The sequence below is a fragment of the Cygnus olor genome, chromosome 5 (genome assembly GCF_009769625.2).
Source record: "Cygnus olor isolate bCygOlo1 chromosome 5, bCygOlo1.pri.v2, whole genome shotgun sequence".
Lineage (NCBI taxonomy): Eukaryota > Metazoa > Chordata > Aves > Anseriformes > Anatidae > Cygnus > Cygnus olor.
This window is the reverse complement of record NC_049173.1, coordinates 36,769,863-36,791,259: the sequence shown is the minus strand read 5'-3', so window position 1 is coordinate 36,791,259 and position 21,397 is coordinate 36,769,863. Positions and strand designations below refer to the sequence as shown.

Genomic DNA, 21,397 nt, shown 5'->3' with positions numbered 1-21,397 from the left:
ACTGCTGAATGGTATGCTCAGTGAGTAGGCACACAATACACTCTGCTTTACAAAGTCTATACCTGAGTCACACTTCCAAATTTCAGGTGAACACACTGCTCTTTCCTAGTTTTGATTCTGTACCAACAACACTGGTGATTTCTGCCACCTTTCAGGTGGTCAAAGAACAAACCTAAGAATGGAAATTTGAATGAACCACAGTGGATGAATCTTACATAATTGAGCCCAGAGGAAGCTGTAGTCATCCCTCCCCTTGCTAATTCTGTCTCACGCAGGCCTTAGAGCAGAAGCAAGGAGAAAAAACTAGCATTCTTCATCCTCAGAGAAAGTGTTTCGTCTTCTCCTCAAAGAGAAACAGCCAAATATACAGTATTCAGGCACAGTCTTTAAGCTAATCAATTAAAATATTAAATAAATCTACCATGACAAACCATTCTCATTTTTAGACCTTAAATGCAAGCAGTGCTAAATGAATCAGATGTGTAAGGGGATTGGTAATGTATTTAGTTCTACATCTATGGTTCACTAGTCCAACTATGACCAGCTCAATGAACAGAAGTTGTTATTCTTAATTTGCTGCTTCTTGATCTGAGTGAAAAGTACTCAGTTGTCCCCGCCACTGTCAACTTCGAATGTCTATAAGCAGTCTAGAAAAGAAAAAGGAGGGAACACAAGTTATAGAACTCGTCTGGGCTATGAAAGAATCCAACTTCAGATCCTACCCCAACAAAAGCACGTGAAAGTCACTTAGCTCGTGACCCTTAGTGGTACTTAAAATACATACGTACCATCTACAATGCGGGGTATTGCTCTGAGAAATTTCCCTGAGCCATAATGCCCCCCTTGCTGATGCCAGGTAGCACACAGCATGTGAGACCTCTGTTCCCAAGCTTGCTCAGACAGCCCAGCCTTGCACCACCCGTGCATGGCCAGAGGGTGCATTTCCCTATCCAACCAGAGATCTGGCCTCTGCAACACATGCATTTGCAACCTACAAACCCATTATAGTCGGGAACTAAGCCAAAACATCTAAAACATTTAAAGTTTGTACAGGATGCAGCTCTCACATCCTCTGCAATAACAACTTTTGTAAAACAGGATATTGGCCCCCTACATCAAATAAAAAATTAGATGCCACATCTCTGCTTTGGTATTCAAGGGCTCCATAGAAGTGCCCTTCATTAAAGACAGATTGCCTCCCTCTTTCTGTGACCACGACCTCCAACAACAGCCATGCCTCATTAGATCAATGAACCCATCCATCACACGTGCAGAAACGAGACCTCTTTGGGCAGCCAGACATGCTTTGGAGCTTGCTTTCACAAAGATAAGAGTGATCACGGACCTCAGTGTATTCAGAACTAAATGCAAACACTATTTGTTATGCTTAGTGTTCTCACAGCACACATATGGGGAAGGGGAAATAAATGCTCCAGCAAGTAAAGAAGTAAGAGAGAGGGAGTTTTATTTCCTCCTACGTTCTCCATTTAAGATGGTGCCAAAGATAACACAGTTGGAGCACCATTTTTACTTAATTAACCACAGCTATAATTTAGCTTACAAAGGCACCTCAATATTCCCATTATCAAGGTTTACTTCAGCAATTTTTAGTGCGTGGCGTTTGCATTGCCACATTTGTATAAGGTAATGGAAAACAAGCAGTGAAGTTATTGCCACTTCTCCTCCAAGTCCTTCTGTCCTCATACTTCCTTGCGTATTTATTCTCCCCTGCCTGCATACAGGCAGAAGACTAGCTAAAACTGAGACCCAGCATCCTGGGACTCATAGCTGTTTCATGTTGTAGCTGTAATATTGACAAAAATGCAGAAATGAAGGAGATTAGTTTAAATTTCTCAAAAAAAAAAAAGTTATCTCATAAATGAGAAATGAAGAGAAAGTACTTCCTTAGAAGCACAAACTTTATCTAGCAAATTAACTTACTGAAAAAATAGCAGTTAAACCCTATCTTGAGGGGAAACTATGCACACGTTGGTAAGCTCTTAATATTTACTATACAAGCACACAACAGACTTAAGTCCAATCTGCAGAATATGTTACTTTGCTTCAAGTTGCACTAAAATATCAGAGAACAAATATGTATTTCCTCTCGTCTTTACCTTTTTTGTTCTGTACATTCTTACCCACGAAAAATATTTTGAACACACTTGACTCTGCACAGAAACTGAGTCATGTGCATGTTCCAAAGCCTTGGTTGCAAACCCCCGCTTTTCAGTTGCCAAATCTAGACAAATCTAGGTTACAAATCATTTTTAGAACTAACATGGCAGTTGATGAAAAGTATGTTATAAAGCTCTGTTCTCACGGTGTTTGTACCATGCTGCACTATCCTTGCGACATCACAACAAAAAAAGGAAAGCAAAATGGTCCTATTTTCTTTCTGTCAAGGCAGATGAACATCAGTAAGAGCCATGATCCCGGACCATAACCAGGGAACACGGTGTGGGTTGAGCCAGGGAAGTGCCTGTCCCAAAGGGGTAGCTTCTCTATATTACACACCTGCCACAAGATCCCAACCCAAGCACATACAGTTTGCTTCCACTAGGACTGCTGCGCCAACACGCAGACTGCTGAATGAGCTAAAAGTATTCAGCTGTGTGCTGGCAAACACATCATCAGCTACCTTATGAATACAAATCCCCGTTATGAGAGCTGATGGGGGAAGCACACAAAGCCCAAATGCCCTCACAGCTTAGCATTGCCCTCTGCACCATTATTTAGGAGGCAGGAAGGAGCAGAAGACAACATCCCTTTACACTAGGGGACTACTGCTTGTTGGGCAAAATCTCAGATGCTCCTTTAAGATCCATTTAAATTCAAGCTCTGTCACTAAATATGGAATTCAAAGACCCATGTTGTTCTTTCAACTACAGCATAACTTTAATTTAAATTCTTACTGAAAATCTATTGGAATACTTGATGCAAGTATTTGGACAGCTTTCATGAGAAGCCATCAGCAAGGCCTGGACACCAATACTGAAAATACCATTTTCCAAGGCAGACTTTCCCCTCCCTACTTCAATTGTGTAGCACTTGTAGAAAAAGTGAGTGAAACATTCTCAGAGTATTCTGCTCTATACAGGCTTACTTCACATTACGTCAATTGGAAGTGCAAGGGCAAGTACACAGACAAACCTCAAAAAAAGTTTAAAAGTTATCAAATCAGAATTTTGTCCCATTTTTGTCTCCTGTTCTTTCAGACTTACCCCTACTAAACTTCAAAAGGTTCTCAAAATTCTCAGAGAGAATGACTTTAAAAATATTCTTAGGTGGCTAAAGGTAATATGGGTTAAGCCCAAAAATATTCTCAGAAATCTTAGTAGGCAGCTATTTGAAGCTGTAAGCATCCTAAATCCTTTTAAAACGTGGCCATCACTTCTCATTTTAAGGCTGACATTTTGTTTTTTCCATTAGAACCAGCTGACGTATTTCCCTCCAAGGCAGACCTCTGGGTGCAGACGAGGAGCATCACTGCAGAACGAAGCAGGAATACCTTGGGCTTGAAGCCCCCACCAGACCAGGGACTCCTGCAGCGTGCTGCGAAGAACTGTTAACCTCCCTTCACTCTCTTGGGTAAAGAGAAATTTTTATTTGTGACACAAATATTTCTGGCATATTTATAGACCTGAATGTGCCGCTACTAAAAATTCTCTGCCTAACAATTTTGCGCTGGTCTTCAGTGACCACAGTTCATTTTGGTTTAGAAGTAAATAATGTAGACAGAGAGCGACTGTGAAATCTGTGAATGTCACCAATTTTACCTCAAGGATATGTAAAGGATAGCTCTTTCACAAAGAGGCCCGGAGAGTAACACCACTGTCCCCTTTCAATGTTAAGCACAGGAATATGAAGCAGATCAGCAGCATCGCTCCCATTCAGTCTTCAGAAAGGAGGAACAGGTTGACTCATGTTTTGATTTTCAGGGTAGCATCCCTATCACGCCTGGGTGTGCAACTTCAGTAGCCCACCTTCACAAGCAGCCACTCTTTCAGTTACAACCATTATGCTTTACTTGTCTGTATGTACTTACTATTTGTAGCCATGGGCTTTAGTACAAACCAAGCCTTGAGTATATTACATGCTCTAAAATTATGGGCTCCCTCACGCTACACAACAAAACTGTCAGGAGACAACCGTGTCATGAGGAGAGGAGTGCTTTAACAGTCTCCTCTCACATCAGTCAGTGCAGTACACTGTATACTCATGTCCAGAGACTGGCATGTCCTGACCAAATATTTGTACACCAAAGTCTTACAAAACCTTCCCTCTAACAAACATTTCCAGAAGACAGTAGATGTTTCTACCCTAAAACAAAGAAGTTATTTTTACAAACACGCGAGTATCCTTTCTTACACCCTAACCCCCACAAAATAATATCCCACTAAAAGATTTCAGCTTTTACTTGGGAAGTGAGGAAGGATGATGGATTGGCTTTAATGAACGTGAATTAAGCCTCCTCCCTCTCCCCCCCACCTGCTCACACCAGCACAAACAGATGGGACACAATGCTCCTGCAGTATCCACAACACAGACAGTCCACAGAATGACTGTTTACGTGAAATTCTGCATTTTGTTCTCCCCACCCATTTTTTAAATTGAGCATGAACCAGCACCACCACTTTGGGCCGTCCCAATAAAACATCTTCTTTGAATACGCTTATCACATGCCTGCTCCTCTAAATGGAAAATCAGCAATCTTGCGTGGATCAACTTAAATCTTCTTTTTGAGAAGAGAGTCCCATAAGTCGTTACAGAAGTCTATGTCATAAATATTGCAACTTGTGGTTTATGAGCAGACTGAGAAGTTGTAGACAAGAAGGCATAAATCCCAGGACTCGGGCAGTGCCACGTAAAAGCTAAACTAAGTGTCATTCTGCTGAATGAATTAAGAAAATAAAGGTCAAAGCATAAGTAAGAGGAAAGTGCAAGAGAAAACATACTGTTACATGCAACTTCATGCCCAGCATTCTTTAACTACATTATTCCTAATATTTAATACATGAAAAACACTTATGTAAGGCTGCTGCATAAGCTTGGACAGGAATACTTCTGAATACTGGGGAGACATCTGAGACCAAATCTACAACTTTGTGTCCTTTGACTCTTCCCTAAGATCTACATAGAACACAGACAGTTAAACAAAAAAATATTTCATCCAGCCTCTGACAGGAATCAATGCAGACATTTCCAAAGGAGCAATATAAAATCTTATTACAGCAGCAGTTCCCACAGTTATGGTACATGATGTGCCAGTGATCTCTCAAAATCCAACTCTTCTACTTGCTTCCAGATGGATTAAAAAAAAAACCCTACAATCCCAAACTCCGGACCACACGTTTTCATGTAATAATGCCAAGGGAAATGCAAGCTATTATGTTAAAGGCTAATACAAAGACGAAACCATCCCCTTCATCAGCAAGCACTTAAGTATATCTAGATTTCTTCATATAAGATCATCAAAACTAACAAGGGTTCTCTAGCTCTCATTTCCGAGAAAAAAGTACTCAAGCACTTAATCAATGATTTGTATGCTTTCACATCCTGCTTGATTTTGCAGGTGCACATTTATTTATTTGATTTATAAAACATAAATTAGTGCCTTAAACCCTGGCTCTGCATATGCTACCATTAATTTCATTTCACACTGAAATTCAGTGCAAAAAATGTTCTTTCTGGTATAAAATTGAGTATTCCAACACAGGAAATTCAACAAACAAACAAGGCCACAACTCTAGAAGTAACAGCAAGACCCCCTTTTTTTTTTTTTTTTGTGAAAGGTTCCTGCAAGAAAACAGGCATCTTGCTGTGTGCATGAAGATGAATCAGTTCTAGGCATAGACCCAACCACCTCTGCTATCACCTTGAGGTCAGAATGACAGATCTCTCTGGTACTGGATCTCAAGGCTGGCACTCCTGAGCTTTGCTATGCCTTGGTTCCCCTGTAGCCAGAGTACAGGGGGAGGAACTTGCCAAGTATTGTGTGCAGTTTTTCCCAGATCTCCTTTTTAGCTCCTTCAGAACAAGAAACGAAAGTGTAAGATCTTCCAGGTGAATTGGAAAACCATGTTTAAGACCCCAACGTAAACTATACTATGCAAGAAAGACAAAAATGGCTCAGCCTGCTTTTACTGTCCAAGGATTTAATGCTTTAATCTATTAGCAAAGAAAGAGGTGAAAAGCAAGGCAATGGCATTGCCTCGCCTCTGGGCCAAAATGCAGACCAGTGGTCACTAACAGGAGATTCTTAACCTGGAAGAATGGAATTGCAGGATTTGTTGAATTGGCTATTACAAGGCATTGCCAGGGAAAACAGCAAGAGAAGTAAGGCATCTATTTCAAAAATATTAAAATAATTTCTCAAGGTGCCTTTGTGAAGCCTCTTTAGTATGCTATACCTGCCCTGTTACAGCCACTTAAACACTGTGAAATACAAGACACAAACTAAATGCCCTTAAGGTATCAGTCCAGAAAAAGGAAATGCTACAAAAGCAGTACTTAACAATTTTCCTCAAAGTGGGTATAATTTATGAAAAATTCATAAGATCTACTAAAAAATTTCAACTCATTAAATATGGGTTTCATCATACCTTAACTTACCTGTGAGCACTTTGCAACGTCCTAACAAACCTGTCAAAATTCTTTACAATGCTTCTGCTGTTAATACATAATTTGACATTTACATTTTTGAGTGTGTTTTCTGCCTATTTTGGTTAGCCCAACACTGTGTTAGTTATTATTAATACAGAATTAACTAGCATATGCAAAAGGCACGTTCCATTCTAACCTGAAAACATTGATCTCTTGCATTGAGAGTCATGTCTTTACTGACAAAAGCAAAAGCTTTCACACTGAATAAAAAAATGCACAAATATGAAAAGAACTTTAATAAGACTTCTTGCATATTTACTAAAAATTGATTTCCCATATGCTAATTATAGGGTTAATTGGTTCCATCTGCACCAGGTTTCTGAGCACAACAGACATCCTACTGAAGGTGCACCTACGGTATATGTAAGAACTCATACAGAGCGTGAGTTTGTGATGCTGGTGAAGGGAAGGATACTTAATGGTTGGAACTAAAACCAACAAGATACGTCTTCTGGATGCAACTCCTGCAGTCACCATGTTTGACCTTATTTTGAAAAGATTGCTTTTTTGACAGCTATGTGCCTACACTGCAAGTTAAAACTGGGAAAATACCACACATGCAGTTTAAGATCTTCCTTCCCACTCCCTTAGTCGTATGCTAGCCTTGGACAAAATCAGCCTCTTTGTGGTAACTCTAAAAAACAGGAAGATCCCTTAAGTTTCTGTTAAAAGCAAGCAACTTCAAGAGAGAATTTGTGAACTGGTAGTTGAAGGCAGCATGCAAGCAGTCTATGTTCCTCTGGTCTCAACCTTTCCATCAATGTACTTGCAGTCAGATCTGGATGGAAGAGGGTGTCCTCCTCAGTTCTGTACTTTAGGAGAAATACCCATACCCATGTACATTTCTTACTTTCATTTATTCTTTCATTACTGCTCAAGTATATGCGTCCTGGTAACCCAGTTCTGGTAGCAGTCTCATAAATAATATAGCCAAACCAAAGGCACTGCACAATACTCATACTGCCCTCTTTTGCACTGTGTATCAGTTCAGAAACACAAAGAAGCTCATTTAAAGAAAAAAATTGTAACCGTTTCATAGGAGAAGCTTTAAAAGGCACCAAAGTTTCAATAAAAACAGAAAAACAACCAAATAAACAAACTTTCCCTTGTAGGAACATAGGCGGGCTGACTTTCAAATGTCATACAAACACATACTACAGTTAAACACATGCACAAGCACACTTAGAGATTAGGAATGCTTTCCTTAATCAAACTTTATATATAAGAGAAAATATACTAGCTACCCTCATATAAACAACTCCAGCTTTCACAAACCAATTGCAAGAAAATATACATTGTCTTTTGCTGACTCAATACATTCAGCAATATTAATATATATGTATAGGGTTTTTACCCTATAAAATTGTTTTTGTTATGTTTTAGGAGGCCACTTTCACAGACAATACAAGTCTCAAAACTCTAAGTAGTGAAACAATGTTGACTTTTTTTTTTTTTTTTTAAAGGCACTTTTAACAGAAACAGTTCGGGGAATTCATTGTGAACTTAGCAAATTTGCTTTGGTTGTCCTGAAACTGCATCTCTGCAAATAAATTATGTTTTGAAAAAAAAAAAAAAAACCTACCAAGTTTTTATAACTGCCATCCTAAATCTCCATGTTCTAAAGGAATTATCGCCTTTAAGAAAGCTTCTCACTCTACAGCTTACATAGCACTTAAGTAAAAATACTTTCCACACTGACATCTAGTGAAGTTTTACAGTAAAAAGAAAAATCCTGTTCTTCTATTTTGCACCCACAGAAAGCTTTTCATCTTCCAAATTCGCCATATTTCAATTACTAACTTATGTATAAAATCACTAGAATTTGTAGCACATTTGTACATTATGCACTCTTTTATTTTAAAAGATATTTTGTCACTATTTTTAAATAACACATTTACCTGCCAGAGTCCCAGAAATTCTGATGAGTATAGGTTGATTCTGACGAGAGGAGGTTATCATTATAAGACCTGGGGTATATTAGAGGAAGTTATAAAGATAAGATCTGGGATAATTAAACTTAAAACATGTCTAACAAAGTTACTGTTTTTCCATTATGCCAAGTGAAAATCTGCAGTTCCCATTTCCCAGTAGGTGTTCTGATCAGTTGGATCTTGTTGCTTAAGGTATTGTTTCAAATGTAACATATCTATTTGTAGAAAACAAACAAAAACACCATAAAAGAAATATGTCATACCCCCAGTATTAAAAAAAAAATACCGTAAGACTCAACAACAGCTATCAGAAAGCAGATCCCTAAGCCCTCTGGCTATTATTGTACTTTTAAGGGCTAAACATCCAAAAAAAAAAAACCACCACCCACAACTTTACTAAGTTCAGTGTGAATTATGAATGAAAAAAACATTTTAATTCATACACTTAAGATATTAATAAGACAAGATCTCTCTCTTCTCTATGCAGTATCTGCAAAGCTTGTATTCATTCCTACATTCTCTCCATAATCATTGAAGAAAGAAAGAGTCCTTTGGGAATACCTAAATTAGCCTCCTGCTCTGAATCATCACAGAGGATGGAAGGCTGTATGAAAAGCATACATATTCTTTGAGGGTTTAAAAGTGGACAGACTGTTAAAGAGAGCTCATGAGTTTCTTGGCCCCATAGCTGCCAGCCTACCTGCACAGGGACAACAAACTCAAATGCCTTCTACCCTCCTGAAGCTGCCCTCCAGGGAGGCAAGACACACTCTTACACCAGCTACAACATTAATTTCAGTACTCATTAAGGTTCTAAAAGCAAAGTCTCATTTTTATGCCCCATCAAAAGAAGGCAGTTAAGCACTGCCTGACACAACTTACGGGAGGCTCAGTGCTGACTCCAGGGAAAATATATCGCCTATTGAATCACAAGCACAACTATAAATGCCTTGTGCAGTGGCAGATACTTGAAGAGAGACAGATTATGTGTTTTCCCTTCTCATTAGTGATTGCACTCCAGACAAGAGTTTGGGTTCTGCTGTTTCAGACTGCCACATAACCGTAGCTTGGAACAGAACCAGTTGACTTGAGACTTTCCAGCCTCAAAACACAAAGGAGAAGAAAGGAAAGGTGCACTTAGACAGAGATCACGCTTAAAATGGAAACATTCATTCCCAGGCAAAGTGTTTTCAACACTTTCTTGGTAAAAAACATAGAGATCTTCAAGTCAAAAGCAGCAGAAAATCCTGGTCTAGGGACTGGGACCTCGGTACTTGAGCTTGAGCTCGAGCTCCAATCTGCTGAGACCAGTGCCATCAGCTTCACAACGGGAGTCTGGAAAGCTAGTTGTCTTCTGGTGCTTGAGGGAGGTGAGGGGGAAAAACAGCTGGATATTAAATATGTTTTGGCTAAAAGCTGCCTGAAGCTAAATTGCACACTTGTAATCACTTCAATTGCAAGGCAGAAATACTAGTAATTAATTGTGTCAATGTGACAGGATTTAAAACAACCAAACAGAATTCTTGGTACTGTATAAAATGTAAAAATCTGAAATCTATCAACATTTTATAAACTGAAATTAGTTCCACTTACAATGGCAGCAGAATGAGTTTCTCCAGTTAATAGCCTTCTCTTCATCTGAATCTAATCTTGACAACAGAAAAGAAACACCATAAAGAATTATGAAATGGAAAAATGGCTTCTGTTTAAAAATGAGGAACTCAGAATACTTGCACTCTATTTCAAATTTTGTCACAGAGAAGCTCAGTAATCTGAGGTAAAGCTGCCAGATGTCCAGCTTTCTCCAGACGCAGCCCTTTTTTTCCACCCAGAAATTCTGTCCAGACAGAAAAAAAGAGAAAATTGGCCATTTGCCTGGAATTTCCAGATGCTGGGCAGCATAGCCATGCAGTAGCTCTGACGCGGTTGCTAGATGCTTGGAAATCCTGCAGAATATGTGTGCGTGTGCTGGGACTGTCACACTTCCAAATAAACAGAGTTACCTTGTGTGCAGCTGTGCAGAACACACCCAGCATGCTGCATTTACAGAGAACTCCTGAGTAAGATATGCCAGATAGGATCCAAAATGCGCCCCCAGTTTCCTGGACAGAAAACTGAGCAAGCCCTTACGTGAAGCATTCACTCCGCAGCAATCTTCTAAGTGCACCCACACGCATACATACACAAGAAATCTGGAACAGCACATGGGGCCACCAGGATATTTACTAGTTCAGGACAAGTAACATAGCAATGGTCACATTGCTGCTGCACACATCTCAAGATTCAGAACTAGACTTACAGGGACCTAGCACCCGGTTGCACAGCAAAATCCGCAGCATGAATTAAACTTGGAAATTTAAAAAAAATAAAAAAATAAAAAAGGCAGCGAGATTGAGATGCCTAGAAGGGGGATACACGCTAGGCAGCAACTGGAGCAGCAGTAACTACAGACAAACAACAGGAAAGGCTGAAGAGCTTCCCAGGAAAATTAAATGTGCCTTTAAATTCTCGTCCACATCCTGGGCAAGGGCCTTCTGACTGAACAAGAAGGTACCAGAAAGCATCCATACTTCTACAGGCATTTTGCATGAAGCCTCATAGCTTGTAATCATCAGCTCACTTTGCGGAGATCACATCTCACTAATGCAGATTGAGGAATATCCATTTAATGAAATCTAAAAGATTTAATAGATGCCAAGCTATGCAGCACCATGAAAGCTCTGGTACTAGAGAGCTTGGCCAAAAGCAGAGTATTAGGGATATAACAGATTTTCAGTCCAATGGTGATACACCGGCAGCTATGGAATGGAAGTTTTAGGGAAAAAAACCTTTAGGTCTAGACAGATACTAAGCCTTTCAATCTTTTATGCAGAGTGGGAAAATTGAGTTAAAGACACAACACCTCTCAACCTCTCAAAGACATTTTTATAACATTCAAATAATGTCTGTTAATGTATCCTTACAAACGAGAGACAGCATGACATCCTAGCATCCTAGGTAGAAAAAAAAAAAAAAAGTGATTTCTACACTAGTAGTAGTCATTGCATACACAGACACTAATAGGTAACGGCTTTCCTTCACTAAAGAAACCCATGAAAAAAGCTCGACAAGGGTTCAGTGAAATAATTTATCACGGAAACTCTGAAGATTATTATTTAGGGTCTGTGGCCAAACTCAGTATCATTAACAATACATTTTCACATTCATTGCCAAAAAATATGCTGGCACAATATTACCAGACTGAAACAAAATATTCATTAAAATAAAAAAGTTATTTCAAAGTTAAAAATTAGTACCACTTTAATTCTTCCTCAGTGAACACATATTACGAAATAATACTGTATTATTATCATCATCACATCCTGATTTAATGAGATTTCCCCAACTTTTAACAACCGTAGTGAGGTTCTGAGCACCCATAGCTGTTTCTGGTTATTAGCAGAAGTCTTCTGGTATTGACAGGTCTCCTGGTTTCATCAGAACAGGCTAGATGGGCTGGGTCTCATTTTTCTTCAACTTGAAACCTGATGATATGAAAAGGGCAGGTGCAGGCAATACATTATCTCCAGGCTGTCCTGCAGTGCTTTAAGCTGTTTGTGGTGACAATTATCAGTGGGACTAGGTGGATCCAATCACTGGAAGCCATTCTAAAGCATATACACAATATCAGCCTCAGAATGGAGCAACAAAACTGTTATTGAGCATCAGGCTGACTACATATTTGGCTTGTGGATTGTTAATATGCTAAACCAAAAGGATGTCTGAAAAATGAAAATATACGTGCCTGTCTGGTACAGCAAATTCAGCAAGCAGCTGTTTATAGATGAAGTGGGAAAGTAATCTGAGCTCAAGCAAAATGGATTAGTTTTTCCTGAAATCAATGAAAAATACATGAAGCCCAACATTAGCAGCTGAACCTCAAAATCTTCAAGAACAGCATGGATAGAGAGCTTATTTCCATACAGTCCCTCTGGACTGAACCGAAACAGCAGAAAACTGATGTCTGAACATCTGGTAACACCACAGTACAGAGTATGAAAAGCTCTGCTACCCCTTCATTTTTGTGCCATATTGTAGGACTGAAATTACTACCTTGGATAATTCTGAACCATGGTCAAAAGATGTAGCAATTTCCAAATTCCCCCTTGCCAACAGGAGCCAGGCTGCTTCACTTAACATCCAATTCTAAAACCCTCTGCTAAGCAGGCCATGCTTAAAAGCAACGTCTGCTTTAATTTAGCAAAATGTTCTTCATTACATAAAGACAAATGACGGGCAAAGATTTTCTTCTGCTATAAGCAATCATAAATGTATGCCTCTTTGCATTCTCTAAAGAACCAAGCAACACTTCAGTGTTTTATTTTCTTAATTTTTAGAGGACCTAGGGCCAAGCTCTTTAATTAATTTAGTCTCTGAAAATCACCTAAATCAACTTACACAAGGAAATTAGCCAAATTAGTTTGTCTTCATTAAACTTGTGACTCAGGCCACCCTGACCTGCTTAAGTATAAAAAAAAAATCAATCCATGTGCTCATGTAATTAGCCTACTGGAACCAATTAAATGCATGAAAGTGCATTATAAATAAATAAATACTAGATAAATGCTAGTTGAGAAGACTTAATTATTCCTCCAAGTTCAGTGACAGACATGGACACTAAAATGATTCCGTATTTCCTTGCTGACACGTTTAGAAAAGATACCTTCCCCATCCAAAAAAAATCCATCAAGCATCAATTAAAGAGATTTTTATGTGTTTTTTTTTTCCACACTCGAATCAAACAGGATCTTTTTAACGCTACCTCCTACAGCATTACGGGAGAGGCAGAAGGAAACTCTCTAGAATCACATTATACCTCAAACAGGATCAGCAGATGAAACAAGAGTTCCTTCACCTCCAGCCCATTTCTACTGGTTTGCCAATGAAGCTCCAGGGAAAGAACATTTACGGCAAGCCTCATCTTACCTAGTTGTAACTATCTAAACTTTTGCTCTGAAGCATGAAGATTCTGTTTAAACTCCTCCTACAGTTCACTGAATAGAGACAGATAGGTATTTCTAGAGGCAAGAAATGCTACTTTTAAGATATGCATCCAAAAACTGAACTAACTCTTCCGCATCTGAAGTCGTGCAAATGTTTATATCACCTACCATTCACTGGTCAAATTAAATATATTCACATGCAAAGGATGGCAACTCACCTCACTAAAATGTGGCAACAATAAAGCGTTGAGCTCAATCCCTCTACTTTTCCTGCAGTCAAAACAGAACATCTTCCTCAAGCATCTACCTGAAAATGGAATTAAGCTTATTGCGGAGGCACTTCTGTCTCAAACCACCTAGCTATCTGAAATAGCTGTCTGGATAGCTATTTCAAACTAGGCATTTCATTCGAGACAACGGAAACACAAGCAAGATGAATCCTAGACAGTGCACGGCATCACAAACATACATTTAGAGTTAGCTGAGCAGATACCGAATGTTTTAATTTCACTTACATAACTCTAATAATACAAATAATCCAATTTAGACTATTTTAAATTTACGCTGTTAGCACTTAGCGTGACCTTAACACTGGAAGGGGGTGTTGACACACCTGGCAGTCTAGAGGATGATTTTGGAATAAAATCAAGCAGAAAATCTGCAGAAAATAAAAGACAACTGAGCAAATGGTATGACCTGAGCAGGCAGCAATAGTCACTCCCATTAGTTACCATAAGAACTACAACACCATGTATTTCTCCAGTCCAGCCAATTACAAGGACTTCACCTATCCAGATTATTCCTTGAAATCGTGAAGTCACTCAAGTTTTGGCAAGAGTTGATGATCTTTGGGAACACCAAGGTATAATACGATTTCAAGCACGGATATTTATTCATTAAGAACTGCAATAAAAACACCTTGCAATCTGCAGTCAATTGGCTAATTTGGGAGAAAAATGTGAAAATCACACCTTTACATCCTACTAAAATACTGTTTGCTATCCCAGTAAATCCTTACTATATTTGATAGCTTTGCAAATAGTATTTTCTAACACAGCTGCAGGTCCTCAAATAAGATGAACAAGACAGCTACAGTAAAGCAGCTCTATCTAGCTCAGGTAGATGTAACAATACATTTAATGATGGGGACATTCTGTTGACAGTCTACAATTGTAGTTTGAAAAAAATTGCATTCCCTTTGGAATTTTAAATGCTACAGACCCATTCAGGGTCTTAAGCAATTTTATTTTTAAATCTTCACCTAGCATTAAACATATTATTTAAAAGGAAAACAAAAACAAAAACACACACACAAATGCATTCAAATTGGCAGATCCCCCTTCTTGAATATTCACTTACAATAAGAAGAAAATGCTGGACTGATTTCCTGGACATTCCTGAGGCAAATGCCAGTTATGATCTCACCTGATATAAAGGTCTCATGGAAACAGGTCATTTCTCTGCTCCCATTTCCACCTGAAATATTTCACCCTGACCCAAAACACTTGAACTAATGGATCTCACCTAAGTACTTAAAAAAAAAAAATACTCATTTGAATTTAAATAATTCTATTTGAATTAATTAACTACCCTATTCTCTATGTAAATTAGATCAGCATTAATTATCTTCCTTTTACAGAGAAAGTGAGACCTACTAAAATTCAGTGACTGCTTTCTACAGTCATTTAATACCTCAATAAGACAGAAAACATTATCAGAATTTCTTAGCATTCTACTTTAGAGGTGCACTCACTTTGTTTAGGACAAAATAGAAGGAAAAGTGAATCAGAATCTACATAGCTTATAATCATGAAGAGGTCAGTCAGTACTGTAATGCTCTTATATATTCCACAATAGGAACTATTTGCAGACTTCAAAGGCCCATTGATGTTTTGCTTCCTGACAAAATGATCTAGAGACTCTAGGTTTCCTAGAAGTGCTCCTGCTGAATGTGCCCTGAAGGAACTTGCTTAGTCCTACCTGCACCCCGTACTCTGAGAACCTGACTCACAATAACTCCACTTCAACAAAGCCATACCAACTTAAAAATATAAATTCCGTTTTATTAGTCGAAAGGGTTTGCTGAGGGACTGAAGAAAGCCTAAATTTCCCCAGGTAGTTAAAACGTTGCTTCTCTTCAGCCCTTCACAGTAACAATCAGCTAGCGATACAAACCATGAAGTCATTACTCTTGTCCAAGATACTTATATCCAGAATTAGATCTGAAACAGCAAGTCTCTACCATGCCTTGAATGACAACAGTAAACAAACAAGCAAACAAAAATTATTACATACTTGAAACATTTTCTGTTTATTAAACAGAAGTGACATTTTCTGTTTTAAAACACTTCTTAAAAAAGTATCACTAGTCAATTACATACACGACATTAAAGTAGGACAAAGAAAGGGCCTGGTTTTCTGTTTGAGAATAAAGGTGTTTGGAAAGATGCCTATACAAAACTACTCATTTCTCTTCCATTAATCCAATGTTATTTTCCTGTAAGCATACCTGGTTTGCTATACCCAATTTCAATTTGCATAAATTCTTCCCAGAAAAGAAACAATTACCTAACCTAATGATTTCTCCATTAATGGACATTTTGGCAACAATAGATAATGTAGAAATCCTTGATTAGCTTCAGAAGAATTCTGACTGGCATAAACAGGCATTTATATCAATAAGTGCCTCAGCACAAGTTTGATTTAAATGCAGGACACCCGGCGTCCTGAGGGAATGCAGCTGATCTAGGTATCCCAAGTAAATTAAGGTATACCCAAAATGCTCGGTTTTTTGTTTGTTTGTCTGGTTGGTTTTTTGTTTTGTTTTGGCTTTTGAAAGAGATGCACTCAAACAATGCCCTGATATCTAACTGGATAAAACATCTCTTCTTGCTACCAGCCCCTCTCCAACTGCAGCTCTGTCCCCGTACCAACCCTCACCCCAGTCATCAGTCGAGCCTCAGCCCCAGATACCAAGGCATGGCCCTGATGACCTAGAGGACAGAACTCCTTTTGCAATGCACCCTTTGGTAGCCCCTTCCCAGCTCCACTCCTGCTAGAGCTCTAAACTCTGTTTCTCTCTCAACCCTACTCCTACTCCCAACCCATGGCATCATCACCAAACCATATTCTCCCCTAAATCCAAACCACTCTTGAGTTTTCGTTTCTTTATCAAGGAATGCTCTTCAAAACATTGTTTTATACGATAAACCAGTTTGACATTAATAACATAGGTGATATCACTAATGCAGCTTTTGCTCATTGAATTACAAGTATACAAAGAGAAAGTGGCAGCCACTAAAACATAGGAATTAATTTTCTGAAAAAGGAAAAGGACAAATAGTTTTAAAGGGAAGGGATAATAGTTTAGCATTTTAAATGTACTAGATATACCACAAAAGGAGCATCTAAGTCCTGTCTATCTAGCAGTCATGCTCACAAAAGGGGGTGTACTGTAGTTTCAACATCCTTAATATACAATCAAAAAAGATAGCCACTCAGGTATTACAAATCCTAGCCTACATCTGGATGGCTTGCTTAACTTTTTGCAACCTCAATTTTTTTCAGCAGTAAAATGGAAATAATAAAATAATTATAATAAATAAATAAAATCATAAAATAATTTTCTGACACTAAGGCTGTGAAGCTTAACTCATTTAAATTCTGTGAAAGTGTTATGAGCTCCTTATAGGAAAAGCATTATTTAATTAAGCACCATTATTATTCAAAAGGAGCAACTGTAACCAAAAAAAAAAAATCCTGTTTCTGTTATTGTCTATTGCAATTTTCATACAACTGCCCAACCCCCCAAAAGGAGCATTTGTCCCCTTTCTGATAAGGGCTTATGCTAGTTAAAAGTGTATTACTTAAGAAAATATATTCTACTCTACCATAAAAACCATGGTTTTGACCAGTGACAAACATATTATGATTGTCAGAATGTTTAATAGCATTTTTAAATTACTCAGATGAAGGCTCTTTTCCTGAGTTTCATGTAGATTTTAAAGTATTTTAACTAAAAATGAAAAACAAGCCTACATTCTAATCTCTTATGCTGTCTTAGTGAATTAGAATGGTTCTTAACTCTTTATGGGCATAGAAACAAAAACTAATAAAACACATTGCTTTAATCTGTCTGTCTACAACTAGCCCAAAGTTAGTGTTGGTAGTTCTCAGCCAATACTGCATTGCTCTTTATCTAAATTGCACGTATTCCTAAACAAAATCATAACGAAAGGAAGAAGAAAATACAAAAGAGATGCTGCAGCCTTAACTAGTACAGGCTGGAGCAGAATCCAGATGGCCTCTTTTAACTTTTCAGAGAACTCCAGGGTGCAGTAGCTTCCCCTCAGAGCTTTCATGTACTGCCTAATTCAGTGACGCTTCCCTTGATCATACGTGCTGGGACACAGAGCCCCATAGATGCGAACAAACACATCTATTACCGTGTTTTTTCTCTGGGCTGTGGTCACTGTCCAGATCATGGGGGCCAAATGTAATCACTGAGTATGAATCTGACCAAGAAACTGACAGAAACAACAGGCAAATTCTTGCCTCTGCTGTGATCCCCATCTGGACAGAGGACAACTTCGCTACAGCTGGTCCTGAAAGCCCAGGCCTGAGAGAAAATAACTACCCAGCACACAGCCCTGTAGAAAAGAGTTGTAAGATCACCCTCCCCTGTTTTAAGGGCTACCTCAAATATGGGACTGAGCAGAAGTGGGCCACGTGGTGCTTCAAAGGCCATAATCAGGTATGCAACACAAGGAACAACAGAGAGCAATTGACGTAATTTAAATGGCCCACAACAAGGTCTAAGACAAAACAAGGGAGTCTCCAAACCCTGAACAGATGAAGTTCTGAAAGATTTGGTCACAGTAGAAAGCCGCTGTAAGCCCATTCTTTCCTAGGTTACAAACTCTGTCATGGACCTCTTAAGCAGAGCGTCTGGAGTCTTACACAAGCACTTCTTACACAAAGTGCTACACAGTCTTTAAAAAAGCTTCATGTCACCTGCAAGTCAGCAGCACTGAGACCACAAAGCCTCTCTGCATTGCAACAGCAGGTTTGCATACTACAAAGTTAGATACAGCAAATCAGTATTACTTCCTACTTAACTGGCATGCTCCTTTCAGATCATTTCACACATAATTTGGAACTAATGGTACACTTGAAGACATAAGCAGCACTGGTAAACAAGCCACTTCTCTCATTCAAAAGGTTTCCAGCACATTTAAAGAAAGGCTTCTTCCACATAGTACATTTTGCCATGGGGAGTAAAGATTAGCTCCTGTTTCTATCACAGAGCTTAAAGAATAGGATGTAGCACAATGTTAAAGGTATCTGCTTATCTCAGTCAACTTGAAGCCAATCATTCCCCAAAAATTTAACACTATTTACTCAACACCAAACAGTTTGAAAACAGAACCAAAAGATTATTGTGCACCTTCTAAAATATCAAGTTTTCTTAGTCTATACTAGGTATAAAAACTTCCTAACCTAACCTCTCCCAACCTCTAATCTAAATCTCCCCTCTTAGTTTAAAGCCATTCCCCCTTGTCCTGTCATTATCTGCCCGAGCAAAAAGTTGGCTCTCCATCTTTTTCATAAGCCCCCTTTAAGTACTGAAAAGCTGCAATAAGGTCACCCCTGAGCCTTCTCTTCTTCAGGATGAACAGCCCCAGGAGAGAAGAAATAGGAAGATGTGCTATACTTCCTTTCTCCAGACTCAGAATTGCCATTTATAATCAATATAAGGAAGCAAATTATTTATTTTCATCAGTTTCCAGAGACAGCAAAAAGATTTGTCATTATTTCAGCCTCTTTTGTTATCTACACTGCTCACTGCCTAAGAGCCCCAAGTGTAGCCCAGGGTTCAGTGGTGAAAGGCATTAATGTGTCCCAATACTAACAGTTTGCTTGTCCTAGCAAACTATCCTTTATAAGTCAGCACATACGCAAAATGAAATGAAGAGTAAAGAAAAAAAAAACATTTCAAGTACCGTGCCATGTAGTTTGTGGACATCGTATCTTATCTGAGCAAATTCACGGAGTCCAAAAGATCCCCCAACAAGATAGAGCTGAAAAACAACAAAATGAAAATACGAGTTAGGACTAACACAAAAAAGCACATCCACATACTGACCCCCTTCATTTACCGAGGTGCTCTGCTATTCTTCCAGCAGAAACACCAGGAACTGAAGAAAACAAACAACTGGAACATACATCCAGGAGCAGGAGTATGTGGAACGTCAGAGATTTTTCTTCCACTCTTTGGGCCAGGATTTCACAAATTTCTTCCTTCATATACAAACAGGTGCATCACAACTCCCATTCTCTAAGAACTTCGTCTCCTCTTACCCCTTTTTTACCTCCCCATATGGCTTCCTGACATAACTGCAACAATGGAACCTTTTGTTACTGCCACAGCATTTATTCCCATCATTTTCAAACTCTGTGGGGAAGTAACAATACGGCGTTGACTGGCTCTGATGTCTGTGTGTTCCAGATCTAATTACGCTTCTGAACAGACCGGCTCACTGGAACTGTGGTTCAGTGATACATTATCAACTAAGCTAAGAAATCATATCCAGCACACCTGCACCGTTATTATTGCCTCCTTAGTTGTCTTGCAATTCCCTCCACACCTGCAAAGCTTATGAAAGAGAGCAATACAGGGATTTGGGGGGGGGGGGGTGGGTAGTGCTTCATAGCAGCATTAAAAAAATTATTATTCTTTCTTATGGCAGAGGGATATTATAAAATTGCCTATGTATTTTTATCGTTGAAAATGGACAGATCAACCAGAAGATCAAATATTGTTAAGAAACACCATGAAGGACTTAAAAAGTAGCTTAGAAATCTCTCTACTTTGTGGAAGAATCAGGTTTTTTCACTGCTGCTCTGATCTGACAGACTTTTTCTGCTGTTCTCTGCTCAGGCTGAAAGGCTTCACATCTACAGATGAGCATCTTAAGGAAGGCTGCAGAAGCAAAAGGAAGAGGAGAGGACCAACATATTTTAACTCCTTTAACTGTTACAGTCCTTCATTAGAGGCTGCTGCTGGTAGCCATTCTCTGTGCAACGATGGTTGATTTCTTGATACACATTAGGTTTGCTGCAATGGCTTGTGTCCAATAATTGTTATAATTATGCTGCACAGGCAGTTAAAAATGTATGTGCTTTCCAGACAGTAGCTATCCCAAGTTCAGGCCATTGAAGCCACAAAGCCATACGCATTCAATTAAAACAAACAAACAAGCCTTCTACATTTATTCCTTCCATTTACTCTTTCTAAAGGTGCAGGACTATGTGATTTTCCATCAAGCAGATAAAGCTACTCAGAAACAAGCACGTGAATGTACTCCCCACATCCCCAGAGCAGAGGTGGGTTACAGACTGGGCTCCTGGGAACAGAGGTGCTCTGTGCAGGGAATGCTTCGCCAACAGCCAGGAGGTAAAGGCTCCAGTCTCCTGGCCTGGCCCTTTTGACAACCTTACAAATGCAGCTGATGAGTAGAAACAAACAGACCAAAGTTTTGTGATATGAGTATCCAGCTGCTAGGCCACAAAGCTACAATTTCAGAAAGCTGGTGAGAAAATCATCACGCAGTAGCAAGCAACTTTGAGGGACCTCAAACCTCCACTGTTTGAGGAATTAATGCTGCTCTTGCAGATACTGAATCATCAATATACATAATAGAGAAGAAAGTGTTAAAGGGAAAATAATGTCTTCCTCACGTATAACTACTTTGGTAAGAAAGAATAACAAGAAAAAAAAAGTATTCAAAATGGTTAAAAAGAATGTGAATATTAAGA

At 38.9% G+C, this 21,397-nt stretch overlaps 1 protein-coding gene across 6 annotated transcripts in view; it reads right to left on the bottom strand.

The window, feature by feature from the left end:
* The window catches only part of LOC121071735 (cytochrome c oxidase assembly protein COX16 homolog, mitochondrial), a 46,635-nt gene that overhangs the window by 15,463 nt on the left and 9,775 nt on the right, over nt 1-21,397 (bottom strand). For 2 of the 6 annotated variants that reach the window (XM_040560356.1, XM_040560357.1), the window contains 3 exons: nt 19,582-19,659; nt 13,798-13,882; nt 10,191-10,241 (listed from right to left, as the gene is read on the bottom strand). In XM_040560356.1, coding sequence (XP_040416290.1) covers nt 10,191-10,241; nt 13,798-13,882; nt 19,582-19,604 — 159 coding nt within the window. In that variant the 5' untranslated portion in view covers nt 19,605-19,659. Of the gene's footprint in view, nt 1-10,190; nt 10,242-13,797; nt 13,887-19,581; nt 19,660-21,397 lie in introns of all 6 variants that reach the window. The other 4 variants (XM_040560355.1, XM_040560360.1, XM_040560358.1 and 1 more) reach the window with 3 other exon arrangements.